This window comes from Lepisosteus platostomus, chromosome 6, assembly GCF_059453375.1.
Source record: "Lepisosteus platostomus isolate fLepPlt1 chromosome 6, fLepPlt1.hap1, whole genome shotgun sequence".
NCBI lineage: Eukaryota > Metazoa > Chordata > Actinopteri > Semionotiformes > Lepisosteidae > Lepisosteus > Lepisosteus platostomus.
The window spans coordinates 34793393-34820303 of record NC_142616.1 but is presented as its reverse complement, the minus strand read 5'-3'; the positions used below and the strand labels follow the sequence as shown (position 1 = coordinate 34820303).

At 35.8% G+C, this 26911-nt stretch overlaps 1 protein-coding gene across 7 annotated transcripts in view; it reads right to left on the bottom strand.

Moving 5' to 3' along the window:
• Positions 1-11324: 11324 nt before the first annotated feature.
• pik3ap1 (phosphoinositide-3-kinase adaptor protein 1) overlaps positions 11325-26911 on the bottom strand; it is a 41869-nt gene continuing 26282 nt past the window's right edge. For 6 of the 7 annotated variants that reach the window (XM_088635635.1, XM_088635637.1, XM_088635638.1 and 3 more), the window contains 10 exons: positions 26612-26798; positions 25478-25573; positions 24301-24555; positions 23662-23724; positions 22192-22388; positions 20009-20081; positions 18846-19013; positions 17727-17797; positions 15976-16253; positions 11325-15091 (listed from right to left, as the gene is read on the bottom strand). In XM_088635635.1, the coding sequence (XP_088491761.1) occupies positions 14977-15091; positions 15976-16253; positions 17727-17797; positions 18846-19013; positions 20009-20081; positions 22192-22388; positions 23662-23724; positions 24301-24555; positions 25478-25573; positions 26612-26798 (1503 nt within the window). In that variant the 3' untranslated portion in view covers positions 11325-14976. The remainder of the gene's footprint in view (positions 15092-15975; positions 16254-17726; positions 17798-18845; positions 19014-20008; positions 20082-22191; positions 22389-23661; positions 23725-24300; positions 24556-25477; positions 25574-26611; positions 26799-26911) is intronic. The other variant, XM_088635639.1, reaches the window with a different exon arrangement.

Sequence of the window (26911 nt, the reverse complement as noted above, 5' to 3'; positions counted from 1 at the left end):
TATTGAATTGTTTGTACTGTATGTGTGTGTACCCTGTGACACACCTGTAGTCCATGCAGCATGCAAGTGCCCTGCTCCTTCAGGAAAAACACCTGGCTGCCACAGTCATTACCAGGGGAAAAGTGATTTTCTAACAGTGAACAGAAACATACTTTATTTCACTTGTTAGGATAGTGTTTCTGCAATGCAGTTTCTGTGTGTCTGTTTTTGCAAAGATTGTTGTTTGGAAGCTGATGGAAAATAAATGTACAATAAATATATTACAGCATATACAGTAGTACTGAAGAGACTTTGACTAGCTCAGTGTGATGGAGTGAATTGTAAGTAAAATAGGACTGCACAAAGATGTGTATCCCATTGCTCTTTATTATGTACCTATTCTGATTTACCATAGTCATGCTGTTTATATTTTTATATTATACTGAAAATATCAAAGTACATGCTCAGGGAGATCCTAGAAATAATATATCTATCTATCTACAGCATAATGGATACACAAGAAAAAATGCATAAACATTAAGCTTTGACACCAAAACCCCAGTGAATTCATCTCAGTAATATACACTGACTCCTTCTTGGTAGATGCTGAGCATATTTTATATTTATGCATTGAGTCAATATGAAACCTACACAACCATTTCACAAGTGGATGAAAAAGATAGTGAAAGAGGCTGAAAAGCATCCTTAGTTCAAAATCCTAAATGTTTCCCATTATTTAGGATAAAAGAGCATTGTACAGTGCATAAACACACACAATATCATCTGTCACAGTAAAGACTGCTTCAGGTGAAACAACATTTTATATGTGCATTTTTTGTACTATAGCCAAGACCGCTAACAGTAGTAAAAAACAGGTTACGTTTGTATTTTATAAATAAAGTATGTATTTGTACCGTGTCAACGCTCAGAATCTGACTGTGGTAGCCCTCTCTTTTTCCCTGCTTCCTGTCAGAAATATGTGGCAATGACTGTCACACTTGTATGTCAGTGATTATGGGGTGAGGGCAGGAATTTCTATCCTCCGTGGCTGACACAAAACAAAATGCATTTCAAACAGTATATTTCATTTTTATGGAACTGATGAAAAAATGTAACAAAAGAAAAACAACCAGATAAACTCTTAAGAATGTCATGTTGTTCTGTTTTTGATAAGGATAAGGAAAGACAAGTAATAAAAAATTTAACATTAATAAATGAAAGGAAGCCAATTTCATATATGTCATATAGAAGCTGGAGCCTAGACAAATTGGTATTTCAAAACATTAGGGAATGTTGCAAACTACATTACTGTATGTACATTGGTTTGTGGTTTTAAAATGAATTTAAAAGACTGATCCACAGTAGAAAATGATTATTCTTCAGGCAAATACATACAGAGGTGTCCGTCTTCTGTAGGTAGCCCATGAGGAATTCTTATTATTTTTTGTGAGGTATTTTCTGGTTTTATGTCCCTTTTAGTAAAAATTTTAAAATCAGTCCCTCTGCCTCTTTGCCCCTTTACAATACCCTGCTTAAACCTAGCAACTCCTGCTAACGTGTACTATAGGAAATATATCTATGCAGTTATTCAAAAAAATAAACAGTATGTTCATATCATACGAATAAAAAAACCCTGACAAGTTTTCTAACTAATCCATAAAATCACTGTCAAGATAAATAATGTGATGGACATTTTAGATTCGTACTGTATGTTAAAATTTGAGGAAAATTCACAACCTTTGACAGTCACCACAAAAAATCGGTATGTAAATAAGTGTTCATAGTAAGCTTTGCTGAGATAATGGCGTGTGAAAATTACGATGAATATCAAAGAAAGGAAAAGGAAGCCATAGGATGTATGCCAAATATCAAAAGAAAAATTCTTACTCAATTAATGGAGTTTAAAACTGAAGATCAGGAGGTGGTTAAACTAAAATTTCACCCACTTCTGCTCTCCTACATATAAATGTCTCAACCCTTGAGTATCCTTTGCATGTGTCTCCTTGTACTCTGTGTATACTAGATACTGACATTACATTATATTCTAAGTCTTCCATCTTTGACTTTTATTCTTTGACTTTCCTGCGTATCACCTGTGCTGACCCTTCACATTTCACCATCAGTACCATCATTTGGCTTTACCGCCACTGCTGGACCCAATTTGCCTTTTCAGTGTTGGAGTAGGAAGTCACCTTATTGTTCTGCCTCAAATAAGTATTGTAGCTCTTTGACCTCTACTTCTGTACTGTACGTCCCATGCAGTATCGGTGATGTCCTCTCTTCCAGCTCCTTCCAATGCAGCCATTCAAATAGAAAACTAACAAGAAATACCCTGCTTATTAAGAGAACGATGGCCTTTGAGCACAAAGTGTAGAACAATTTGATTATTTCCATGTTCAGTAGACCAATCGATGGATAATTGGGGGCACATAGGCTGGGGGCATATGTATCTAGTCATTCTTTAACTCCACTTGTAGTGATAGATGACAACAATACATTCATCAAGTCCTGGGGCCTTACTTGCTGCTCTTCCCAATGGCTCCACCAGACATGACCTACATCCTGATGCACTCTTGTAACAATGGCTTTACTGGGAGATGAGAATGTGACATTTATTGTACTGTATGTGACATATATTAAACAAATCCACAAAAAGCTGAATCTACCACTTCCCACTGTAGTGGACATAATTAAGACACCCAAGACTACTTGAATAGTGGCCACCTTTCAGGAAGTGTATCTTTCTACCAAAACCTGTGAAGTGATTTGAGAGCCAACTATAAAGGTACAATTGGGGATCTCCAATAAACACTGGCATCTTCAGGATAAAAAGTTTCAAAAACTACCATTACAATTTGCCCACATAAAGGTGGCATTCATGGCTGGGTTGCAAGAAAGAAACTTCTACTACCACTAAAAGAGGTGATTCAGCTTTGCCAACTATCATTGCGATGACAATTCAAAGCATTATGTTTGGCTTGAAAAGGATGAAGCCTGTGTTGAGAAAACTCATGCAGTTGAAAACTCAACTGTTGGTGGGGGATCAGTTATGTTTGGGGGTTGTTTAACGTTCTACAGTAGATATTTTGCCAAAAAAAGTTGAAATCATTATCTCCAACACATATCAGCATGTTTTGGCCAGACACCAAGTTATTTCTGTCAAAAAGCTCAAATGGCCAAAATGGATATTGTTGCATGACAACAACCCAAAGCATACATCCATATCAACATAGGAATGGTTAACTGCGCAAAACAAAAAATGTTCTTGACTGGCCATCTTAAAATAAAATTACAGGAAACTTGTATACTGTATATACAGTACAGTATAGTATCGCAATTTCTTCACTATCTGTTCCTCTCAAAAGGCACTGTTGGACGTGGTCAGTAATTATCAATTGACATTGTTGACACCATGAAATACACATCACCATGCTGTATTTTGTTTCACTTGAAAATATATTTAAAATAATGTGCATTGATTGAGCACAGCAGACATTCACAGCAAACTGTACTGAACTAATACAGCTGCTAATTGAATTGTTCTTGGAAAAACTGTAAAAAAAATTGGTTCAGGATTTCACTACCATACTTCACTGACACAACAACACATACAGTATACTGTATACAGTACATGCTGTTTTCTATGTTAGTATTACTGTCAGTAAATGCAAATTAAGGAAAAATCTCATTGCGACAGTTGTCACAATGGTAATGCAACTACCAGGCCAATAAACTTTAGAACATCAAGTCTGTAACAGTCTTTAGAGTCATGACAAATTATACTGTGGAGGTTATTAATATTTTTTAATTATTGTCTTCAGCAAATACAGCACAGGTAAGATCCAAGCTTTTGGAGAATCTAATAAGAACTGAATTCTACTGTACAATATGGTATTGAGGTTTACTGTGTCAAATACTGACAACTATTTCAAATTTTTAGTCATAAAGAAATGGTACAAAATTGGCAGTTTGGCAGCCACTGTTAAAAAAGTAGCCACTTCAGCACATTAACAACACTAAAGATTCTAGAGGCGACAGATTTAATTTAACATTGACATTCATTTTTTCCTTATAGTCATGTTTTTAATTATTTACTCTTCACCGGGAAGGTTTACTGTGTTACCTAGGGCTTATGTAGCTTGAAGAACACTTAATTTAAGTTTTGTTGCATGTGTACCAAATAGTAAATAATTCAAACACAATGAGAAAGCAATTCTTCATCCTGAAGGTCTGTCAGGTGTAAAAAATACAATTGAATGAATCTAGTGGTTTGGTAAAATGTTGATAAACATTATTGTTATGGAGCTTCCATCATTGCCAGTTCTGACAAAATCACAATACATAATAAAATGTTATATACAGTAGGCTGGTTCTCTTCAGAGAATCTTTAAAATTTAAAGATTCCTTTAAATATAATTGACACAGTCATATCAAAATGGACATGTACCGTCAGGAAAAGAGTACTATATAAATACAATTATTATTAAGGTTTTGTGAAATTGTAATGTACAGTAGGTGTCAACATGTAACATGGTACATCTGTGACAACAGGCTATTTGATGTTGCTAGATGAAAGCCTTTACTGACAACACAAAACATATTTAAGCAGCAGGAGATTACCAGTCGCCATTGGGATTTTGATTGGAACCGGGTGCCAATCTTTGGCCACTCACACCATCAATAGTGGTCAGAAGAGGGATGCACACAAGGATAAGAACCCCATACCCACCGTGAAATATGGTGGATTGTTAATGTAGTGGCACTATTTTGCTGCCTCTGTTCCTGGGGCCCCTGTTAAGATCAATGGCACCATGAACTCTAATAAGTATCAGGATATACTGGCCAAAAACCTGGTTACCACTGTCAGAAAGCTGTGACTTGGTCGCAGAGGGACCTTCCAGCATGGCAATGACCTTAAACACATCTCAAAATCAGCAAAGAAATAGTTGACTGAAAACAAAATCTGAGTTTTGCAATGGCCATCTCAGTCTCTGGACTTAAGGCCCATTGAAAACCTGTGGTCTGAATTGAAGAGGGCAGTCCATAAGGACATGAAAGATCTGCCAAATTTCTGTCTAGAGGAATACTCCAAGATCCCTCCCAATGTTTTTTCCAACCTTATTTAACATGATAGGAAAAGGCCAAGTGCTGTTATTCATGCCAGAGGATGTTACACCAAGTACTAGAAACAGGATCCAATAATGTTTTTGTTTTTGAGAAAAAAAAATAGTATTACTCATTGAAGAACATTTGTTTTAAAATAGTTGTACTAGAAAAAGAAAAGGTCTGTAGTTTTCCAATTCTTGGGGGGATAAATATATATCATTATTTGTGCTGTTTATTTTATACCTTTTTTTGTTCATTAAGGTTTTTTTGTTATCATGGTGCCAATAATTCTTGACAAGAATTTACAACCAGGATATGCATGTGCACAGATAATCTCTCCACTCTACCACAATAGCTCAGGTCCAGTGTAAAGAGGAAGTCAATGCATCATGAGGTTCTTAACATTGATCAATTTTCTGAGGTTGGACATTGACTGATTAACTGCCTACTGTGGGGCTATGTCTAAGACTTTAAATTGCTTGGTATTTCCTCATCTCAATTAAAACCTCATAACATTTTTTTCAAAATCCTTTAATCCAGCTAAAAATGGTTGCTCCTGTATCTATGTACAGCTACAGACTTCTGATGAAAAAAAATAGTTATGCTTTACTGATACAAATGTTCAGCTACAGGTACAGATTTTTACCTGTATGAGTTAATAGTAAGAATTAGTTTGTTTTTACTTTCTACCCATGACGAAGAAACAAAAATATATGAAAGATTAGAGATGAATATTTTTGTGGTTTTATTGTTGTGAGGTTACTGTTATTTGTACCCTGTGGGTCTTAACCAGATGTGATTGTAAGTCACTTTAGATGAAACATCTGCTGAATAAATATATGCAAAATGTAAATTGTGAGATAGATTTGAAGTAGACTTAAAAAATAATTGGTGGGTTGGTCTGTAAAAGAAAGTTTGTTGTTATGAAACATGGATATGAATTTAAATATGCTGTAATAAGGACTCTGCATGTTGGCCAAGAAAGCAACCAACTTTCCTAGAAAGAAAAATCCACTAGTCTTTCATAATTACATATTATCTTTTTAGACTTTTTAAGGCTTTAGGTGATTCTTCTATTTAGCGATTAGAAACAGAAAAAGTTCATTAAAGGTTATTTTTGTTCATATCGATGGTAGACAGGTACTGTAATAGATTATACAATTTACTGAAATAATAAGGCATTTGTCCAGTTTTACTTAACATGCACATGCACAATCAACCACCTGTCCGCTAGATCCCATCACCACCCAACTAGTTAAAGATTCCCTCAAAGTACTGGCAGGACCTATAATTAGTATGATGAACACATCCCTTGCATCAGGCATTGTACCTGACCAATTTAGCCAGCAGCCATATCACCCTGCAACTCACAACTGGCAACCCACTGAAGCTAAGCAGGTGTGAGCCTGGTCAGTACCTGGGAAAAACTAAGGTTGCTGCTGGAAGAGGTGTTAGTGGGGCCAGCAGGGGACGCTCACCCTGCAGTCCATGTGGGTCCTAATGCCCCAGTATAGTGACGGGGAACCTATACTGTAAACAGGCGCCGTCCTTCGGATGAGACGTAAAACTGAGGTCCTGACTCTCTGTGGTCATTAAAAATCCCAGGGCGTTTCTTGAAAAGAGTAGGGGTGTAACCCTGGTGTCCTGGCCAAATTTCCCATTGGCCCTTACCAATCATGGCCTTCTTATAATCCCCCTCTATAAATTGGCTACATTACTCTGCTCTCCTCCCCCCACTGATAGCTGATGTGTGGTGAGTGTTCTGGCGCACTATGGTGTCCGTCGCATCATCCAGGTGGATGCTGCACATTGGTGGTAGTGGAGGGGAGTCCCCATTACCTTTAAAGCGCTTTGAGTGGAGTGTCCAGAAAAGCACTATATAAGTGTAAGCAATTATTATTATTATTAAGGTAGCGGTTGTTAGACCGCTGCTTAAGAAACCAAATTTGGATCCACAAGTTCTTAACAACTACAGACCTATCTCAAATGTTTCACTTTTATCTAAAATTCTTGAGAGAATAGCCCAACTTTAGCCTTATCTGTATTCAATTATTATACTTGAGAAACTCCAATCTGGTTTCCGCCCAGGCCACAGCACTGAAACTGCGTTAACAAGAGTTGCAAATGATATTCTGTTAGCAACTGACGCAGGGAATCCCAACAGTGTTTGTGATCCTAGATCTTAGAGTTGCCTTTGACAGAGTTAAGCATTGTATTTTGTTACATGGGCTTGAGTCTGAGGTTGGCCTACAGTATAAGGAACCGTCCTTAAGTGGTTTACCTCCTATTTAACTAACCGTTTTCACTATGTTCAAACTTCTAATATTTGTACTGCTTCATCACTGCCACCTGTCAAATTTGGGGTACCACAGGGATCAGTGCTCAGATCTGTATTGTTCTCTAGGTAGGATAATACGAAAGCATAATATTAACTTTCATCCCTATGCTGATGACACTCAAATATACATTTCATTTACACCTAACGACAACTCGTCAATTGTCACTTAAGCTAATTGCATTAATGAAGTAAAGTCTACTTCATTGTAGTGTGAAAACTTTTGTCACTCAACTCTGATAAAATTGAGGTTTTATTGTTTGGTGGCAACAGTGCAGATAGGACTGTTATAACTTCAGCACTCAACTCTGAGGGTTTAAAATTTTGCCTCAAAGATTCGGCACGTAACTTAGGCGTCATCGTAAACACAAGGCTCTCATTTAACTGTTATGTTAATGCAGTATCGAAGGCGTGCTTCCTACAGTTAAGAATCATTGCAAAACTAAGGTATTTTATTTCCACTCAAAAGGATTTAAATCCAGACTGAAAATATATTACTTCAGCCTAGCCTACTCACACCTTCAAGCTACATCATAGCTTGTTGCAACTATGGCTGCTGGTGCTGCTGTACATGGCATTGTTTGTCTCAGTGTTGGCCTTCCAGGTAGATACATCTGTTCTGACCAAACTATCCTATTCTCCTCCCCACGTGTCCGGATGGTGCCTGGGCTGGACACCATCTGAGTTGGATGCTGCATCACTGCCATGGATCCAAAAGGGACATTGTGGATATAGCTATTGTTTAGGAGGATTTACTGGTCTACAGAGATCTGCATGGAGTACTGGCACAATGGAAGACCTAATACTCCACATTTAGTACTTTTTTAGAATTGTATAATGTTAGCATGCCTAGAGGGGTTGGGCAGCCAGTTGACCTCAGAAGCCCTTGAGGTTTTTTTACTCCTTACACAGGAGCTTTTGGTTCCTCTCCTCCTTTTTCTTTTTCTGTATTGTAATGCCATGTATTGTCACACAGCTTTGTTAAGTGCCTTGGGGCAACCTTGTTGTGAAAGGCTCTATTAAATTGAATTAAATTGAATTTACATTTGATGTGACAACTACCCAAATTTAAAATCTCCATAAAGTATATGGATAAATTCTATACTTTTAGCTCATTATCGGACAAATGTCTCTGAACACAGTCTCTATGTCAGATTTTAATTTAACTTTAATTAAACAATTTAACGACCATATTTGTAACAATCAATTAATCATAAAAATCAATTTAATTACAAAATATTGTAATTTTATTCTTAATTGGAATACACAATAAATTGAGCATGTCATTTTTCAAATCAGAAAAGATTAAGTACTATATAGAAAAGATTACTGTATACAGTATATTGGATACTGTATATGCGTTAAGAGCACCACTCCAGAAATTCAGTCTGGTGTAGCGAGTCTTCCTTATCTGTTTTAACAGCCTCTTTCCTCTGCTGTCACTCTATTTCTTTTCCTCCCCCTTTGTCTCTGTACATATTGTCAGTTGGACTGTTTAAGTTTCATTTTTGTCAAAACTTCTAAAATGTTATTAGGGTAGCACAGTGATGCAATGGTTAGCATTGTGCTCTCACAGTACTGGGTTTATGCATTCTATTCCAGACTTGGGATGCTATATATCTCGATAGCCCAGTAAAACTGTACCGGTTGTAATATTTCTTGATAGCCCAGTAACACTGTACCGGTTGTAATATTTATTAATTAACCATACTATTTTTAACCATACTATTTTTGTACTGTTCCAAGAATTACCTTGCACTGTTTTTGTTCTGTTATATTTTCTCTGTTTGCGGAATTTTGCACAGTTTTGATTACTTGATTACATTATTTATGTTATGTTATTACACGTTACTGTTATTGCTATTGTGTTACTGTCTATTGTCTTATCTTCTGTCCTATTTATATACTGCACCTGAGTGACTTATGAGTAACACTTTTCATTATACTATGGACCTGTGTAAGTATAATGACAATAAATTTGGATTGAATATGTATGGAGTTCTATCTACCGTATGCTCATGTGCATTTCCTGCAGTTATTCTGGTTTCCTCCCACTATCCAAAACTATATTGATATGTTAACTGGCATTTGGGAAGAGTGTGTATGTCTGTATATGTGTCAGTCTGCCCTGTGATGGACTGGTGTCCTGTCCAGTGTGTACCCTGCCTTGACCTATTGCTTGCGGGACAGGCTCTGTCTTCCCCAATGTTGGTCCTCTAATGTCTGCTTACTTTGGTGTTTCTTGTCTCTCGGATGCCCTACAGCTTGGTATTCACCTGTCTCTCTGATCCCTACTGCGTCTTAATGGCTCTGAACATGGATCAATCACTGTCTGTAACTCCTGGATTAAGTCCCTCAATGCAGCCCAACCTTCCATGATTCCTTGGTTGGACATACTGTAGCTCGGTTCGTGTGTGTGGCTGCTCGTCACGGCCATTGGCTGGCATCCTGACACTCTCCCTCTAAGTGTGTGTTGTCCATCTTCAGGAATGTGTAGCTCTGGAACCCAGCCACCGTTGGTCTACCGATGGGATGGGTGGTCGCACATACGCTGGATGTGGTGCTGTGGCAGGCTGGGATGTCCGACTCAGCTGACCTTTGTCCTGCGTTTGGAAGTGATGGATGTTAACGTTCTAACTTTAAGATATGTTAGAATGTTTTAACTTTGCATACCTATGACACAAAATAAAAGTGATACACAACAATTATTAAATATAATATATAAAAACATCTTCTGTTAAGTATTAGAGAAAAGCCAACAGTACATGAAGATTCAAATGGCTATATTTATGCTATGTAAGCCATGATGCCCCCATAAACCGCCAAAGCATAGGATAATGGTCACAAAGAAATGATATATATATATTTATGCCTCATTTTAAGCTGTGTAACAATAAATGAAGACATATTTTTTTGCTTCACTAACTTTGCCCTATCCTAAGTCTCCAAGTGCCACCTAGAGGCCACCTAGAGAAAGTGGAAACAAAGTATAAAAAGCTAAAATACTGTACATCACACTAGGGCTTCTACTTTAAAGCATTAATCTTCCTAAATAACAATGTAGATACCGTAATGTGGTATTACACGTGAGTGTGACAGAGCATGGTCTGTTTCATTCACCAAAAGGAATCAAAAAACAATTTACACATAGAAACCATTTCACCCATCACTGAAGGGCACAAAACCACACAGCATAGGGATAGAGAAGTGAAAATATACTTGACCAACTAAATTAAGAGAAAACTTTAGGTGGGCTGATAAAGCTCACCATGCAGTTTTAACCAGGACACCAGGTTTAATACCCCTATAATAATAAAATACTCTTCAAATGCATTTACCAGATACATATTGTGATTATCAGCATGAAACACTACTGGACACACCATATGCAGTTCAAGCTTCACTGGGTTGATCAATACTCATTTTACCACTGCCGACCTTCAACTGCCTTCAGCAGGCAGGGTATTTAAATAACCAGATGCACAAGTGGGGTAGGACAAGCCACACCCACCATCATTCAAGTTCCCAGAAAACATCATGATTGACCCGCTGCCAGTGAAAATGTACAGCCACCAACAGTGCATCAATGTTAAACAGGGGTTGTGTCATTTTCTTTCCAAATCACAGAATTATAAAAGTGCTCAATTATCCTTGATCTTCAAACTTATAATAACTGTAATCTCAAATAAAGTTTTAGCTCATCCTGCTCTAAACGGACTCACCTTTCACAATTTCTGCAAGTCTTCTGGGTGAAGCCCTTGTTTGTTAAAACATTAGGTCTGGGGATAAAACAGTTTAAATGGTTAAAAGCAACTTCACTTCCAGCCTTACTTGCTATTAAACTAAAACACTAGATGAACAATAATGAAACACCAAGGTAACAAAAGACAGTAATAACAAAAACAAAGGTTTAAGAATTTTAATGGAGGAATTTTGAAAAAATATATTTTTTCATCATTTTTCATCAAAACATTTCTTTTCAAACGTACAGATAATAAGAAAAAGATAAGTGAATACGCATACAGTATACACTGAATTTGATCTCAGTTATATGAGTGAAATTATAATCAAAGAACAAACAATTGCAGTTTTTCAGTGATTCTGCTCCTAGTACCTCTTGGTACTTGGGTGTTTCTATTCTCTGTCTTTGAGGATGTGGAGTATGGGTAAGATACCATATGGATAATTACAAAGCATTTAAATTGAGCACTCCAGCTGTGGCTTTGTGATAAACCTGCTAGTTTATTTTCTGCAGCAGTTCAGTATTTCAGGGCATGAGTATTCTGGTGATCAAACAGTGAGTTCAAAGAAAATAAAAACATTTACAGCATGTACAGTATTTAATTCTGAAGCCACAACAATATAAAGATCTTCAGTATTGTGTACACATTGTACATCTCCAAAAATCAATTCTTAGGTATTTTCACATGTGAAGTACAATAACCGTGTTGTCAAACATTGCCCTTTTAAGGAAATCTTATCATCTCAAGGCAAAATGGTTCAACTAACATGAAACAAGTAAAAAAACACATCTTCTTGTTAACAATGGGAACAGGTAATCTGCAAAAGACAGTAGAACTCAATACATTTTCAGTTTTGTGTAACAACTAATAAATGCTATTATACTATAAAGACTAATTTATAGTACAGGTGCAGTGATGCATAGTGAGAAGATATCTGTTATTTTTCCATTAAGGTCTGATAAAACAATTGATAACAAAAAGCATACATGCATACATTTTTGTGATAATAAGCTCCAAAAAGTAAATGCTCATCCTATTTATTTGGTATGATCCAGACTTTTGTTTTTTAATTTGAAAATATTTAGACATTGTGTGCTGTGATATTTGAAAATAACACTAAGCTGATTAAAATAAAATAAACTGACAAAAGTGAAACAAAAGAAATTTTCAACAAGTAATAAAAATCACATTTTTTGTTCAACTCTAAAGCAGGGTTTTGATCGAGAAGAGAGTCATGATTGTAAGGCTGCTATGAAATGAATTTGTTGTGCCACACATCACTCTCTGTGGCTTTGTTTTAAAACATAGTGCAAACAGTGAATCAGCTTTTCTAACTCAGAACATAAAAAAGCATCATTTCTATGCAAATCTAAAATGAATGTGTTGACATGTAACATACTGTACATTTCATTCTGACTACTTTATGGCATTTTTAGTACTGTGCTTTAACTGTTTTTTTTCAGCTGTTACACAAAAATAATAATAATAATGTCATGCATAACCCTTGCTTCATGAATAATTTGGCAAAGAAAGGCAAACATTATTTTACTAGTTTTACTACATATCACAACAACAAAAATCAAACAAAACTTATTTTTAGACTTGAGAAAATATGCTAAATGTTCCCAGCGATTAATAATAATCAATATTAATTATTGATTTTATCTCAAAGTGCTTAACATATAGGAGGGGATCTACTTCATCCACCACTGAAGTACAGACCCCATCTAGTTGATGCATGGCAGCCACTATGTGCCACGAGCCCCACGACACAAATCACATAGAGAATTAAAGGGGCAATTAGATATGCTAGATTGTATAAGCCCACAATAACCAAATTCCACAACATCAGGACACAATGGTTAATGGTGTTGAATGTCTAGTCTCCAGAAGAGTGCCTTGTAATCTTTAGAAATCAAGGCAATATTCAGTCTAATCCAAAGAACTGTGTTCCTACTCATCATACTGGGATACACTTTCAGTACTAACCAGATTAGAAGGTAGTAACACTGCTGAATGAAACCTTTGTTTTGTATTAAACCAAGAAACAAAGGTAGATTTTTCTACGTGATTGGCAAGCACAACTACATGACCAAACATATCCAGAAACTGATCAAACAACTTTTAAAACATTTTCCTCCAGTGTAAAACAACACAGCTCTTCTAAAATGTTAGAACTTTGTTTCAGAACTTGTCACAGACTTACAACAACAGTGTTTTGCAAACGTTTTCTGAACCTTAACACATTCAAAGCAAAAAACCAAATCAAATAATCAAATACATAACTAATACTGTATGAAAGAAAATGGAAAAGTAATGATTGCATAAGTATTTAAACCCTTTGCTGTGACAAAACCAAATTAATTTAGGTACATAAAATTACTTCAACAAGCCACACAATTTGTCAAGTGGCCTTAGTGAGCAATAATAGTGGTTAAACATGATTTCAAATACACATACTGTATTTCTTTAAGGTCCATCAGTCATGTAGTGAATTTCCAGCAAAGATTCAACCATGAAGAACAAGAAGCCTCCAAAGCAAGTCAGAAATAAAGCTGCATAAACGGACAGATCAGGAGAAGGGTATAAAACATTGTTTTAATATTTCTTTGAGCAAGGTGAAGTTGATCATTAAAGAAGTAGGATGTGCCCAGATACTGCCTAGATCAATTTATCCCTCCAAACTGAGCAGCTGGAAAAGGAGGAAAAAGGTCAGGGGTTCTACCGTAAGGCCAGAAGTGATTTTGGAAGAATTGCTCAATTCTGAAGCTGAGGTGGGAGAGAATGTCCATGGATCAACAATATCCTGGTTACTCATCCTGGTCACTGAATAATTTTGCAAGGCACTGTACACTGTAAATATTTTTAGAAAACATAAATGCAACATACATAGCATATATAATAGTTGCATTAATAAGCATTAACACTGGGCTCTATATGTAACCTACTCAAAGTAGTGCAAGAACACATTTTCCATAAAATATTTTAGAATTAATATATTATATGATTCAGAGAGTACTACTCAAAATCCAGCATTTTCTCCTTCAAATTCCATATTGACTATGAAGAGTATGATTACATAAATACAGTAATACTTTTTGCTTTGTTTTTTTATATAAATTAAGGAGAATAATATATTATATTAAATACAATTTTTACACAACTCTGTCATTATAGAAGGACTCTGGATGGATTTAATTGAAAAAAATAGTAACATACTCATAAAATATATTATTTTGTGATCTTTTGTAGAATTAAAATCTTTGACTGGTAGACAATCTGCTGTTATTTGTTTAATCAAAAAAATATTACACACAGATAAAAATTCACAGAGCATACACTATCGTAAAATTACCTAATCAATAAACAAAACTTAAAGTGTGGACTAGTATCCAAGTTCTACGCAGCAGGCTGGAAGTTTGGACTTTGTCCACTAAAGAAAATTTAAATCATAGACATGCATGAAAATGTCAGACAAAAAAACAGAAAAAAATCAGATACATAGTTCCAGAATTCCTGGATTTAAAGGACTGATATATACTGTAACAAGTGGTTTCTATGTAATGGAAGCAGATTTAGCATTTTCATCCTCGAACATGGGAACAGTACTGGAACAAATTCCTGAGACCAATTGTACTAACTGCGGGTAAGAACCGCATGTAATGTTAACTCCACAGAAAGTATCTGGCTATTCAACACCTGCACCTCTGCATTCCCACTCCACTCAGGGTTTGTGGGAGCAGTTCACAAACAACACTGAGAGGAAGAACCATGCCGGCCAGTGGCTGTCAATGGTGACCGTAGAGCCATCAATTATCGTGTTCGACGTGGGATAGGCGGAGGTGGGCTTGGCTGACGAGGGGGCAGTTGTGGGACTGGACGAGGGAGACAGGCGACATAGCGATCATTGATAGAGCGCTCTGGAACCCTGAAACAGGGAGGTTTGAGTCAGCACACAAAAACCAAAGCATGTTGAATAAAATTAGTGTGCTTAGTCAAACTCAAAACATTTTAATGAGGACTTGCATAGTTCCCAGAACACACAGAACACTCAGAATTGGATGACCTGATTATGTTACCTGCAATTAAGAGGTACAGAATTCCACACAAGATATCGCGATACCAGTTGGTAATTACTTTGTAGTGCGACTAAATACTACGTTGTCATGCTTTGGACGTTTTTGAGAGTTTTATTTGAAAATCAAACAGAGTTTCACCTGTTATCAATCTGACCAAGTAAATAAGGTCACTGCCCCTAGCATACAGACAGCATTGGAAGCATAAACAGATTAAATTCTCCCTAAAGGAAATTGCCGTAGGTTCCAGTAGAAATGTGTGGCTTGTTTCTAATGGTATGAACTGATATTTACCAGTGTGAACTGGTTTAAACTGCTCACCAGTTACCTTGATAATTACCAGTAGAATGACTACCATGAAGACTATAAACTGTCTTAAACTGTAGCAACCATAATTAACTAGTTACTACTGAGTATTAGAAATATTCTGAACTGATAGATACTATACTACTATACTACTATATTGAGCATTTCCTACTGGAATGTCCACTAAAACAGAGAAAGTACATACCTGAAAATCTTATAATCCTGCATTAAATGCATTAATTGTTTATAAAATAAGTTTTGTTGATTAGGAAAGTTTGTGCATTAATAATGCTTCATATGCAGGTTACAAGCAATATAGCAGCTATGCCAAAATACTACACACTAAAAGCCCCCTGAGAACTTGTAATGGCAAAGACAAGGTTTCCGTGACTTTAAAAACTGGTACTGGAGTTCCAATGATATGGCCTACCTGGCAGGGGGCCGTGGGGGAATTCGGGGTGGTGGCAGGTCTGGTAGCTCCTCTTGGATGCGTGGAACTCGGGGTGGTGGCAGGTCTGGTAGGTCCTCTTGGATGCGTGGAACTCGGGGTGGTGGCAGGTCTGGTAGCTCCTCTTGGATGCGTGGAACTCGGGGTGGTGGCAGGTCTGGTAGCTCCTCTTGGATGCGTGGAACTCGGGGTGGTGGCAGGTCTGGCGCCTCCTCTTGGATACGTGGAGGACTGGGGCCAGGGTAACTCTCTGAAATATCCTGAAAAATCAGATGAGATTGACAGGAAAAATCAGAAATATCTGACGATCAGAAAGCGCCACAAAAATAGTTAATTTTTAACTTGCTCGCTCAAGCACTTCACATGAATTTCTTTCTTTACCTTTTCACCAGTAACACTTTTCATGTTTCCAAAATTAGTTTATTTTGTTCTACATGGCCTAAATGGTTTTAATTAAGAGAGTAAGAAAACAGTGCAATGGAAGAAAATGTTCTACAGATTGCTTAACTGGACCAAGATTCTGATAAAGACAGCGTGAATCAGGAATCACCAAGAGGCAAAAACATTACAAAATATTTTAATAATAATAATAATAATAATAATAATAATAATAATAATAATAATAGATAACAAAGAAACAGTAAATATGCTACTGTAAATGGACATAAGGACACCATGCCCAAGGAAATGAGGGGTGTTTTGTGAGGAATATCAAGCAAAGTAAAAATGACTAATATTTTAAAAAATGTTAATATTTTAATTTAAATGTTAAAAATATGGCAAACATTGAGATTAATAAAGGCAGATATTAAAAACCAAATATGCACCGTTGTACAGTAGCTGTTTGCTTGACATGACTGCTGGTTTGACTATAGACCTATTTAACTATGACACAGTAGAGGGCAGTATTGCTATTTATTAAATTACGCATACAGAAGGTGAGAGACACCAGAAGAACTCTGACATTCAGGTAGCCTGTAGTGTTATAACCTACACTGTTTGTAAAATATAGTTAACCCATGTCAATGCCACTGTTTTGTTTTCACTGACACTTGGCTCCCTTTTTCTAGTATTTATTTTTAACTTTTAAACTCCTTGTGGAGCATTATTGAAGAAAACTAAAGAATTTTGTGCAGTGGGCTTACATACTATTTTTCTCTTTCTTTCAAGTAATATAAAATAACTATTACATGTTTCTGTTTTATATGCAACAAATTATACAGAAACTTTTCAGAAATACATTTCAGAAATTAATGGACTCGTAACACATCAATACACATTCAACTGTTTAAGCTGTCAGCAATTAGACATACTGACCTTATAGGACATAGTGTATAATGACTTTTATTTACAATTTATTCATATTTACTTTCACGGTTAAACCTTATGCAAAAGGGGATAACATTCATGTCAATCTTGGAATTTAGCATGTACAGTAAGTCTTAATTTTCACATATAAAAAGGAAAAATAAATACAAATATTATTCCACAAATGAAAAAAAATTAACAAAGAAGTACTGTATCACTAAAAAAATAAAATTATAGGAATATGCCCTAGAAAAAACCAAAAAACTTGAATAGTACTGTCATTTCCTACTACTTATTCCTACAGAATTAAGACAAGAAGTATAGTAATAACCACAAGTGGGTGCACCTAAATATACAAAATCACATAAGCAGCAAAGCTGAAAACGGCCTCCTGTTTTGTACTGACTGATGCACTGGAGGCTTACCTCATTGTCTGCTTCTGCTCCACTGCTGAAGCTCAGACTGCTGCGTGTGCTTGATCTGTTGCTCTCATTGCCTGCTCGAGACAAATGCATGCTTAACGTTCTAAATCGCGTGGTGCATGCAAAATATTCAGAAATGCTCAGCAATTCTCTATCCTGCACTTCTCCTCTTCGCATACCCAACTTATCTTTTGTTTTTGCATGTTCAATCTCTGCTACCTGGATCGGCCATGACTCTTTTCCAGTAATGTAATCTATTCTTTTGCCTTCCGCAGGTGGTTCAAATGGCTCACATGGCAGCAAAGTTGTTTTACTAAGGCAAACAAGTGATGATGCAAAGCGATTCTCAAAAGGAACGCTGATACTGTATGTTAACATCAACAAATAGGATGTTGATCACTTACATTTGTCTTTTATCCTCAATGTAGTTCTGTTGCATAGCTTTGCCTATAGTAAGTAATCGGTGAACGTACAGTACCATATATTTAGTTGCTTACCAGCAGATGGGCAGATGGCAAGTAACTGCTAGCCACAGGCCTACTTAAGATAGTAATGACAGCTTCTGTACACTTTGCTTTTTAGTGCTACCACTGTGTAAATATGTAATTAGTCATCAAATCCATATCCAATGTCACAAAAAACAAGCAAAAAGTATAATCCACTAAATTATTTCTCTTACTAATTTCATGAATGAGTTTTTCATTTGTTTCCAAATCCACAAATTCAGTTGTCCCTTTGAGGATTGTTCCTTCGTGATATGGACAAAATTTTTCAAGAGGCAAAATGTTTATCCTGAAAGGTTGTTTCCACTTAGTGAAACAAACATTCAAGGAAATGTAAGTATTCTTTCTCTAACATCTAGTTCTGTGGTTTGTTTTTGAGGACAAAAATAGAAAATAGAGTAAAAATTTAAGTCTCCAAACTTCCCTCTCAGTCAGATTAAAAGCTGTCTCAACATTTAATGTCCTGTTTCTGTTTAACAAAAGCTGTCCTAAATCTGAACTATTTGTGCAGAGGCAGTCTTTTTGATCTTTGTGCAAGGAAGGTTCTTGTCAAAAGCAGGGCATGTAAGACTCTATTTAGAAGGGTATAAATGCAGATCAACACTTTTGGCAGACTTACTGGATGTACTGGTGGTGCTCCCAGTATGCCAGTTTCCTCTATGAATCACTTGAGCTGGGGCAGGTGGAGGAAACATTACTCGGGGGCTAGGTTCGTAAACCGCACACTCCATATTCATCACAGACTTGTTGTTGGAAAATTGTTGAATAGGAGCAGTTATCTCCAAGTCTGAGTTAAAAAAAAACCAAGGCAAACAGAAAAGATGTAGTTAGCTCCTGCAAACTTCAAAGTGCTGGTCACTCAGGTTAAATACAATAATTATAAAAACCATTAATCATCATCATTCTCATAAATCAATTTAATTAATGCAATGGACACTATTAAATACACAATAATACATTATGTCACAGTATAGAAGTCCTCTTTGACAAAAAGTAGATGAGTTGTATACACACCAAAAATAAGTGAGTTCATAAACAGTGTGACCTATATTTTTAGGTACTCCACACTGCTGATATGATTTAACATTACTTTCAAAGGTGAGAAAAGGTAAGAAAAACAATATATTTGCATCATTGCTCTGAAACAACTTTACCCAACATTTTTGAGGGATTAGTTTTTTACACTTACTCTAAATCTAAGTACACCCATTTATTGTAAGTTACAGTGCCATCACCAAAATAACTCATTTTAGTCTATGATGAAATGGCTATATTTGGTTTTCTTAATTATGTACAATATTTTACAAATATTAGTCTTCTCTGGAATGGCAATCTCAGGACACCTGCAGGAGTAGAGATATTTTTTGCATTTAAATAAGCCTTACAGTAAAGCACTGGTCAGTCCAAATATCCCGATTCCATGAAAAGGGCTTCCCAGTGCACGACCCTACAGTCTATACAATTGGAATTTTAACAGGTTAAACTCATAATTTACTAACTTACATTTTCTTTTAATTATTTGAAAATTTTAAAATACTACTAAATTGTGCAAATCTACAACTATATTAACAGTTCCTACATTATTCATAAGCAACGTCAAAATGGAAAACCATGAAAAAAGTCTAACCAATCTCATTATTAGTAAAATGGCTATGAATTATACGGTATATTTTCATGATGAGGACATTGTACCCCAGTTTAAGAGTGTTTTAAGGAACTGCTATTGTCAGAATAATTAAATCAACTTTTAAATGCTACCTTTCTCATTTTTCTCATTCTTACCTATGTTCTTTCCTGATTTCTGCTTTTCTTTCTGTCGTCTTGTAATGCTGTCTCTTAATTTCTTCAGATTTTCCTAAAAAGAAGATTTAAAACCTTAAACCCACAACTCTAGAAGCCCACTTTATAATAATTATTCATTTTCTAGTTCAATCAATTTTTATTTTTGATTTTGCATTGATTTTCTTTGAAGCAGTAGCTGATATCATTTGCTTTCATGTCAGGATATAACGTGCAATTTTACAGCATCATCTTCTAAAATGCACAAATGTTATCTAGAAAGCTGGCTGAGGACATTTATTTTTTGTACCCCTGTTTAACAGCGCTTTAAGAAACTGCTATTGTCAGCATAGTTAATGCTATGCTGTCAAATACTTTTGAATGTTACATTTCTCATTTTTTCATTACTAGTCTGCATTGTAAAATCTGTATGCTTGACCCATCACTATTGTAAAAAGCATACAAATATTCCTAAAAACAGACATCTATTGAAGATGAACTATACTACTTCCAATTTTACTTCCACCTTTTCAGACAGCAAAGTTTTGACAGGGGAATTAAGAAACATACAATTTTGAGTCATAACATTTGCCTAGTTTCATTTCCCAAGTCCTACACAAAATGTTTTTTAAAAGTCTTCTTAACGTTCATCAGCTCAATTAAAAAGTTGGGGTTTTACACTGGTAAGTTCTTGAGACCCAACAACAGCAAAGCCTTTCTTATATGGTTGTATAGTACGAATACAAGGGGCAGACAAAATAATGGAAAGATCTAACAAATAGGACATGCATTTTGAAGTAACTAAATCACAATTAAAAATGATTCTACACATGTGTTTCATATAAATTCCAATACTAAATACCAATACTGTATGTTTCCATTATCATAGACATCTTGAAATCCACACTTTAACATGTGAGTTTTTAAAACAACATAACAGATTTAACAGATTTATAAAAAGGTTAAATAGTGTGTGCCTGAATTGCAGGTCTGTTGAAGCTCCCAGAGACAGAAAGGCATTTAATAAGGTTGCTAAAAACGATAAAACACCGGCTTCAAAAATGACCACAGAACTGAATCTACACCCTGCATTGCAGTGTCTGTACCTCATGTGCTTCACAAAGCTGATATTTACGGTAGGGCTGCCATTCAGAAACCGCTTGTAACCAAGCCCAATGAGCAGCAATGCATGGCCTGGTGTAATGAGCACAAAACCTGGACTTCTGAGCAGTGGAAGATATACAGCATGTTATTTTGAGTCGAGTTTTACTCTTTTTCGAACATTGGGATGGGTGTTATAATGTGGTATTATGACTCTCCGTGGTAGAGAACATACAAACTCTATATAGATAACACTGCAGTTTCAGAATTAGTCCTTGGGCCCCAGCACTACAAGACAGCAATACTTACCACTTTGCCACCATGGTGCACACCTTTATTTTTATACCATATAATATGCTATTATGTATATGGAGGGAAGAAGCTGTACTTTTGGAACCTTACTGCAATGCAACAGCTTTACTTATAAAAGCCATCTAAAAGTAGCTAACAACATTTTCACTAGAACAATGTGGGTTCTGAAAATAAGCTGGTTTGTTAATTATAGTAGCATATTTTACCGGAACTATTTTCTTCATAGTCCAAACAGCTCCCAGGAAATATCCATGCTGAACAACAATAATAACTATACTTGTATAAGAAAAAGGCATATTGAAAAATAACTTGAAAAGCTATTTACCCTTGATTCCTCGTATTAGCAAAAAGATGAATAGTTTATGTATGATTAATACAAATTCTGTGTTCTTTCAACTAAGTTCAATTTGTTATCCTCTTTCAAATTAAAGATTATATTCGTATAATATTTTGAAGAAAGTACTTTTGATGACTGAATCAGTAAACAGAGATCCACATTAGGAATTAAATCATCATTTGAAATTAATATAAAAATATGCATTTATATAATTACAGAAATAGAAGTAACTACATTCCTCATTTATTAATTTGGCAAATTAATGTGTCTGGAAAATAGAAAATCAGTGTGAAATAAAAGCTGAAATCTGATCTGAAGCAATCTGAAGCAAGATGTTTATTATTAAACACATCAGATATTAAAAGTAATTTTAGATCCATGTAAAACATTAATATAAACCTAATGCAATGTGAAATCAGTTAGAAGACTAAAATACCTGTTGGAATCGCAGGGACTCTGACCTTCTCTTCTGGTTGAGCTGCCATTCCTTGAACTCCTGGACGGCCTCTTCTACAGTGATATCACCCAGCTTCACCTTCTCCTGAAGCAGAATTAGCTGTCTCTGGCCTGGGGTTTTCATTCCAGCAAACGGGTCATAGGTGGTTGTGGGAGGTCTGTCCCTCACTGGTCTCACTAATCCAAAACACAGCACAGAACTGGATAAGTGTGAAACCATTAGCAACAAAGAAACTGGATTGAAATTTCTCATTCATCGTTGGAATTTCTTCTGAAATATTATGTATAAAATTACTCCTTAAACAAGATAGCCACATTCTACTCAGCCACATTCAGAGTTTCAGGACTACACAGTCTCTTATACATCAGTTAAAAGAATTAAATTAAATACCATAAAGGAAATAATTAACAGGGAGTACAAGAAGTAAGATATTTTCATTTGTTTTGTTATACAGTACATACATTTTGTTATTTTCGTAGAAAATACCATTGAAATTGTACAGAGACTTTACTTCTGAGGCATGTACTGTATGATAGGAAATTTAATTCAAACATAATTCATACAAACTTAGTTAAACATACATATATTGTATCTTTGTGCTCAATCAATCTTTTTACAGAATATATGCAGTTACAGTACAGTATATTCAAAAGCTGCATTGTGAAATCTCAGAGTACAGTCTTACGGGATTATACAACTTGTTTTTTATTAAACAGATTACCCTTATAATTGCATCAGAAATAGAAAGACCATGCACTGTACTATAGCATTTTCTAATAATTCAAATTTTATATCACTTAGTCCAATAAGGTGTTGTGGAGAGTTAGGGTCTAACCCGGCAGGCAATGGGTGTAAGACAAGTTCCAGTACACTCTAAACAGGTCCATTGCAGGAGACATACTGTATAATGAATGCACACAGGATGTGTCAGGTCCAATTTAACCTAGGCCGCATATCTTTGGACTATGGGAGGAACCAGACCCCAAGGCAAAAGTCCATGTGGCCAGGGAGAAAAAATACAAGCTACTGAGCAATACAGAAGGGACCTCAAGCTACTGTAGAACTGAAATAAGATTAAAAAATTACAGACCTTTTCCATTTGTCAACAAGTAGGCTAGACTTCACTATTTTGCAACTGTCCAGTGTTTCCACAAAGAAAATAAAGGACAAATAAAAACATGTATTCTGTGTTAAGACATTCACTGAAGTAATGAAAAAATAGTGGGGGATGAAAAAAATGTTTTAATTTGTCATTCTTCAAAATCTTATTTATATGTTTTATGTGCAGTGCTTCACCAATAGGTTACCTGAAAAAAATGAGTTGTTTAATTTTTTTACTTTCGTCATGCTACGACGGTTTACTAATGATCATATTTTACTATACTGTAACAATGTTAAAAAATCACAGCATACATATATACAGTATAATGCAACCATCAAAACTCTTACCTGGCAACACCTTTCCTCGAACATAAAGATTTTCAGGTTTTGATGCTTGCTTTTCAGAAAATACTATAAAAAACAGAATAATAAGTTCTAGCAAAAAATAAATACACACATGTTCACATGTGCTACAATCCTATTTGCTTATGACTCTGTGAATTAAAATGAAATCTTTTTTAAAACATCAGTCTTTTTCATGAAATATTTTTTTTCCTATTTAATTCTTATGTTATGGGACTACTTATACTTTTAATTCTATATATATATTGTATATAATTCAATAGCCTTGGCATTAATTCTGATATGACAAAGCTATTTAATCCATGGTTTGTACCTTTTTTTAAAATGTGACTGCTTCACGAGGACTACAGTTACCAGTTACTTTTAGAAGTACACTAACATTCCACAACATAGATTAATAAAATTATTTAAAGACACATTGCTACATGTGTAACCATGTGTTACTGTGTATAACTTGAAAAATGCTAAAGAGGGCTAGAAATATTGGAGGGGAAGTAGCAGCGCTCATTTTTACACATGCCTTGTAATACAGTAATGTTCACTACAGCTTAATATGATTGAACAGACCACAAGGAAAGATATGTTCTAGTTTCAGCAATCCAGTGGCCAAGTCATTTCCCTGACCTTTGGAAATGTACGCCTCTCTCTCTTCTGGCTCACTGCAGACAGAGGGCCTGGGAATGGGCGCAGGCGGACGATTGACTATCTCTGGGATGTAGCTGGCACCCTGCTCGACCGTGTCGTAGACATCATCCTCCACACACAACTTGTAAGGGTCCTCCTCTTCCTCCTCAATCTCCGACTGCACCTCCTCCCCTTCCTTAACATGGTTGTCCGTGTCCTCTGGCACCTCAGTTTTAGGACATTTCTCCGATTTGCCTGTTGTAAACATCATGAGGGAAATGTAGTTGCATTTTTGTCGAAGAACAAAACTTCATTAAATTAATTAAAATAATCTTTTTATAACATTTACTTCAATGTGGTAGAATCGTGTTAATCCAACATTCGATGACATGCTAACACTTAACACATACTGTAAGTAAATCATATGTGCTTTAAACAAAACTAGGGTCTCTAATACATTGCAATACCACATTCTATCATTTGAAATAAAGTTATTTTGCGTACTTTTTTAAACATTCTGAAATGCAATGGAAGGGAACATATCTTTTTTTCTGTATGTAAATAGGGTTAAATTAAACTGATTCTACATTTTACTAATGAACTTAGTAATTGATGGCAAAGGATCTGTCCGGGAACCGATCGGTAGAATAGGAGGATCCTTATGCGTAGCCGTGAATCCTGCAGAATGTGGAATAGCACAGGGACAAAATCCAAAACACGTAATCCAGGGGCTTGGTCGATAGGAGAAGCAATAAATCTGGGAACCAGGGAAATCCGAGAAAGACAATCCGAAAAACGAAATCCAAAGAGCATGGTAGAAAAAGGCAGGAGCAAAGATTAGAAACCGGGAGATCAGTCAAAAGAGTTGAAACGTGCACATGAGAATACTACGGGAGGCTTCTCAATAGTGAGCATGGGTTGGTACGTGAGGGAACTTTAAATACTGAAGGGAGAGGGATGTGGTTAGAAAATTGGTCCAGGAGTGAGAATTTGTGGAATCTGGTGTATGTGAGAATGTGATGGGTTAAGTTTAGGAATGAGATTGTGAAATAGTGGGTTTGGGAATGTAACAACGTTTGCGAGGGAAAGTGCGGGGCATGGCAGGATCCCCAAGCACTAGGAGGGTACCCACTTTGCCCATCTTTACGTTTTGCAGACCTATAAAATGTAATTTTACCTTCCAGAAACTTCCGGAGCATAGTTTCCTGTGTATTCACTGCAAAGGGATCAGGGACGTCAGATGCTTGTCTTAATGCCTTGTCCATGTCTTCATCTGAAGTTGAAACACAGAGTAGTTATTCTCTACGTTAGTATTTCAAGAAAGGGATGATGAGTTTTATGTTTATTAAAAAATGTAATAATGGAGCCACCATCATTTTTCCATGCCTTTTAAAAAAATATTGAAGTAATGCTGTTTGCAATTGACACTCAAGGAAAAGGTATAGAATTCCAATCCTGATTTAAGCCTCAAACTAAAAACTCTACAATACAATTTTATTAATCACACTAGGTAAATTCAAATTCCCTTAAACATAATATTAACAAAAAATTTAATGCTTTTATAGTGACTTGCAAAAGTATTTAGACCCCTGTACAGTACTCACAATTTTTTTGTTTAAATATATCATTAATATGACAAAAATGTTGATCTTATTAATATTAAACCTCTTGTTGAGGCAAAATCTTAATTAACATATGTAAAGGAGGTGCACTGAATTCTGTTAAAGAGTAACACAATTAGTTGAGAGGCCTCTGTCTGTGAGCAATAACAGAGGTTAATAACAGAGGTGGTGATGTCAATCATTAAGAAGTGGTAGACACCCAGGTACTGCCTAGTTAAATTTGCCAAGCTCAGAAACTGGGAAAGGAAGGAACTTATTAGCAATGCCACCCTGCACTTTGAAAGCTACAGATATCAAAGCATTCATGGCTTCTATGCAATCAACATTTTTTTTTCTTTCTAGGTTTTGCTAACATTTAAAGTAACCCATCTCACCCATACACACCTTAATTTTGGGAATTCAGGTTTAAAAATTTTAAATGCAACATTTTGAAACTTCACAAAATGGGACACCATAAGAAGGGTCTGAATACTTTTGCAAGACACTGCATATGTGCAAATATACAGTATAATACTGTACTGTATATGGTGTAGTTTTTCTAAAGTCAGTCCAAATCAGAACTTTTTTTACTTCATCCTTTCATCCTTTCCTTGTGATTTTGTAAAATGCAATTGCCTTGTATTCTTAGTTTCAACTAAGTTAGTCCTGTTAACTGAAATTAAGTATTTACATGGTGAGAAAACACTTACATATGTCCTCTATACAGTCAGGATTCAACTCCATCATTGACTCATAGATGTCTTCATCACACCCTGGGTTCAGAGAGTACCTCATCAGGATGTCTCTGGAGGTATTGGACATAGACTCATATATGTCCTCATCCTCTCCTTGTGTGATGCTTTCCTTAATGTGAGTCTTCAGCATATCTGCCGTTTCCTGCAAGCAAAGATCAAAGAAACTGAGATTCCCTTTCTTTCTTTGTTCCTATCAGCCATAGTTTCTTAGGGGTCTACAACAAAGCAAACACATCACTAAGTTGTTCAATTCAG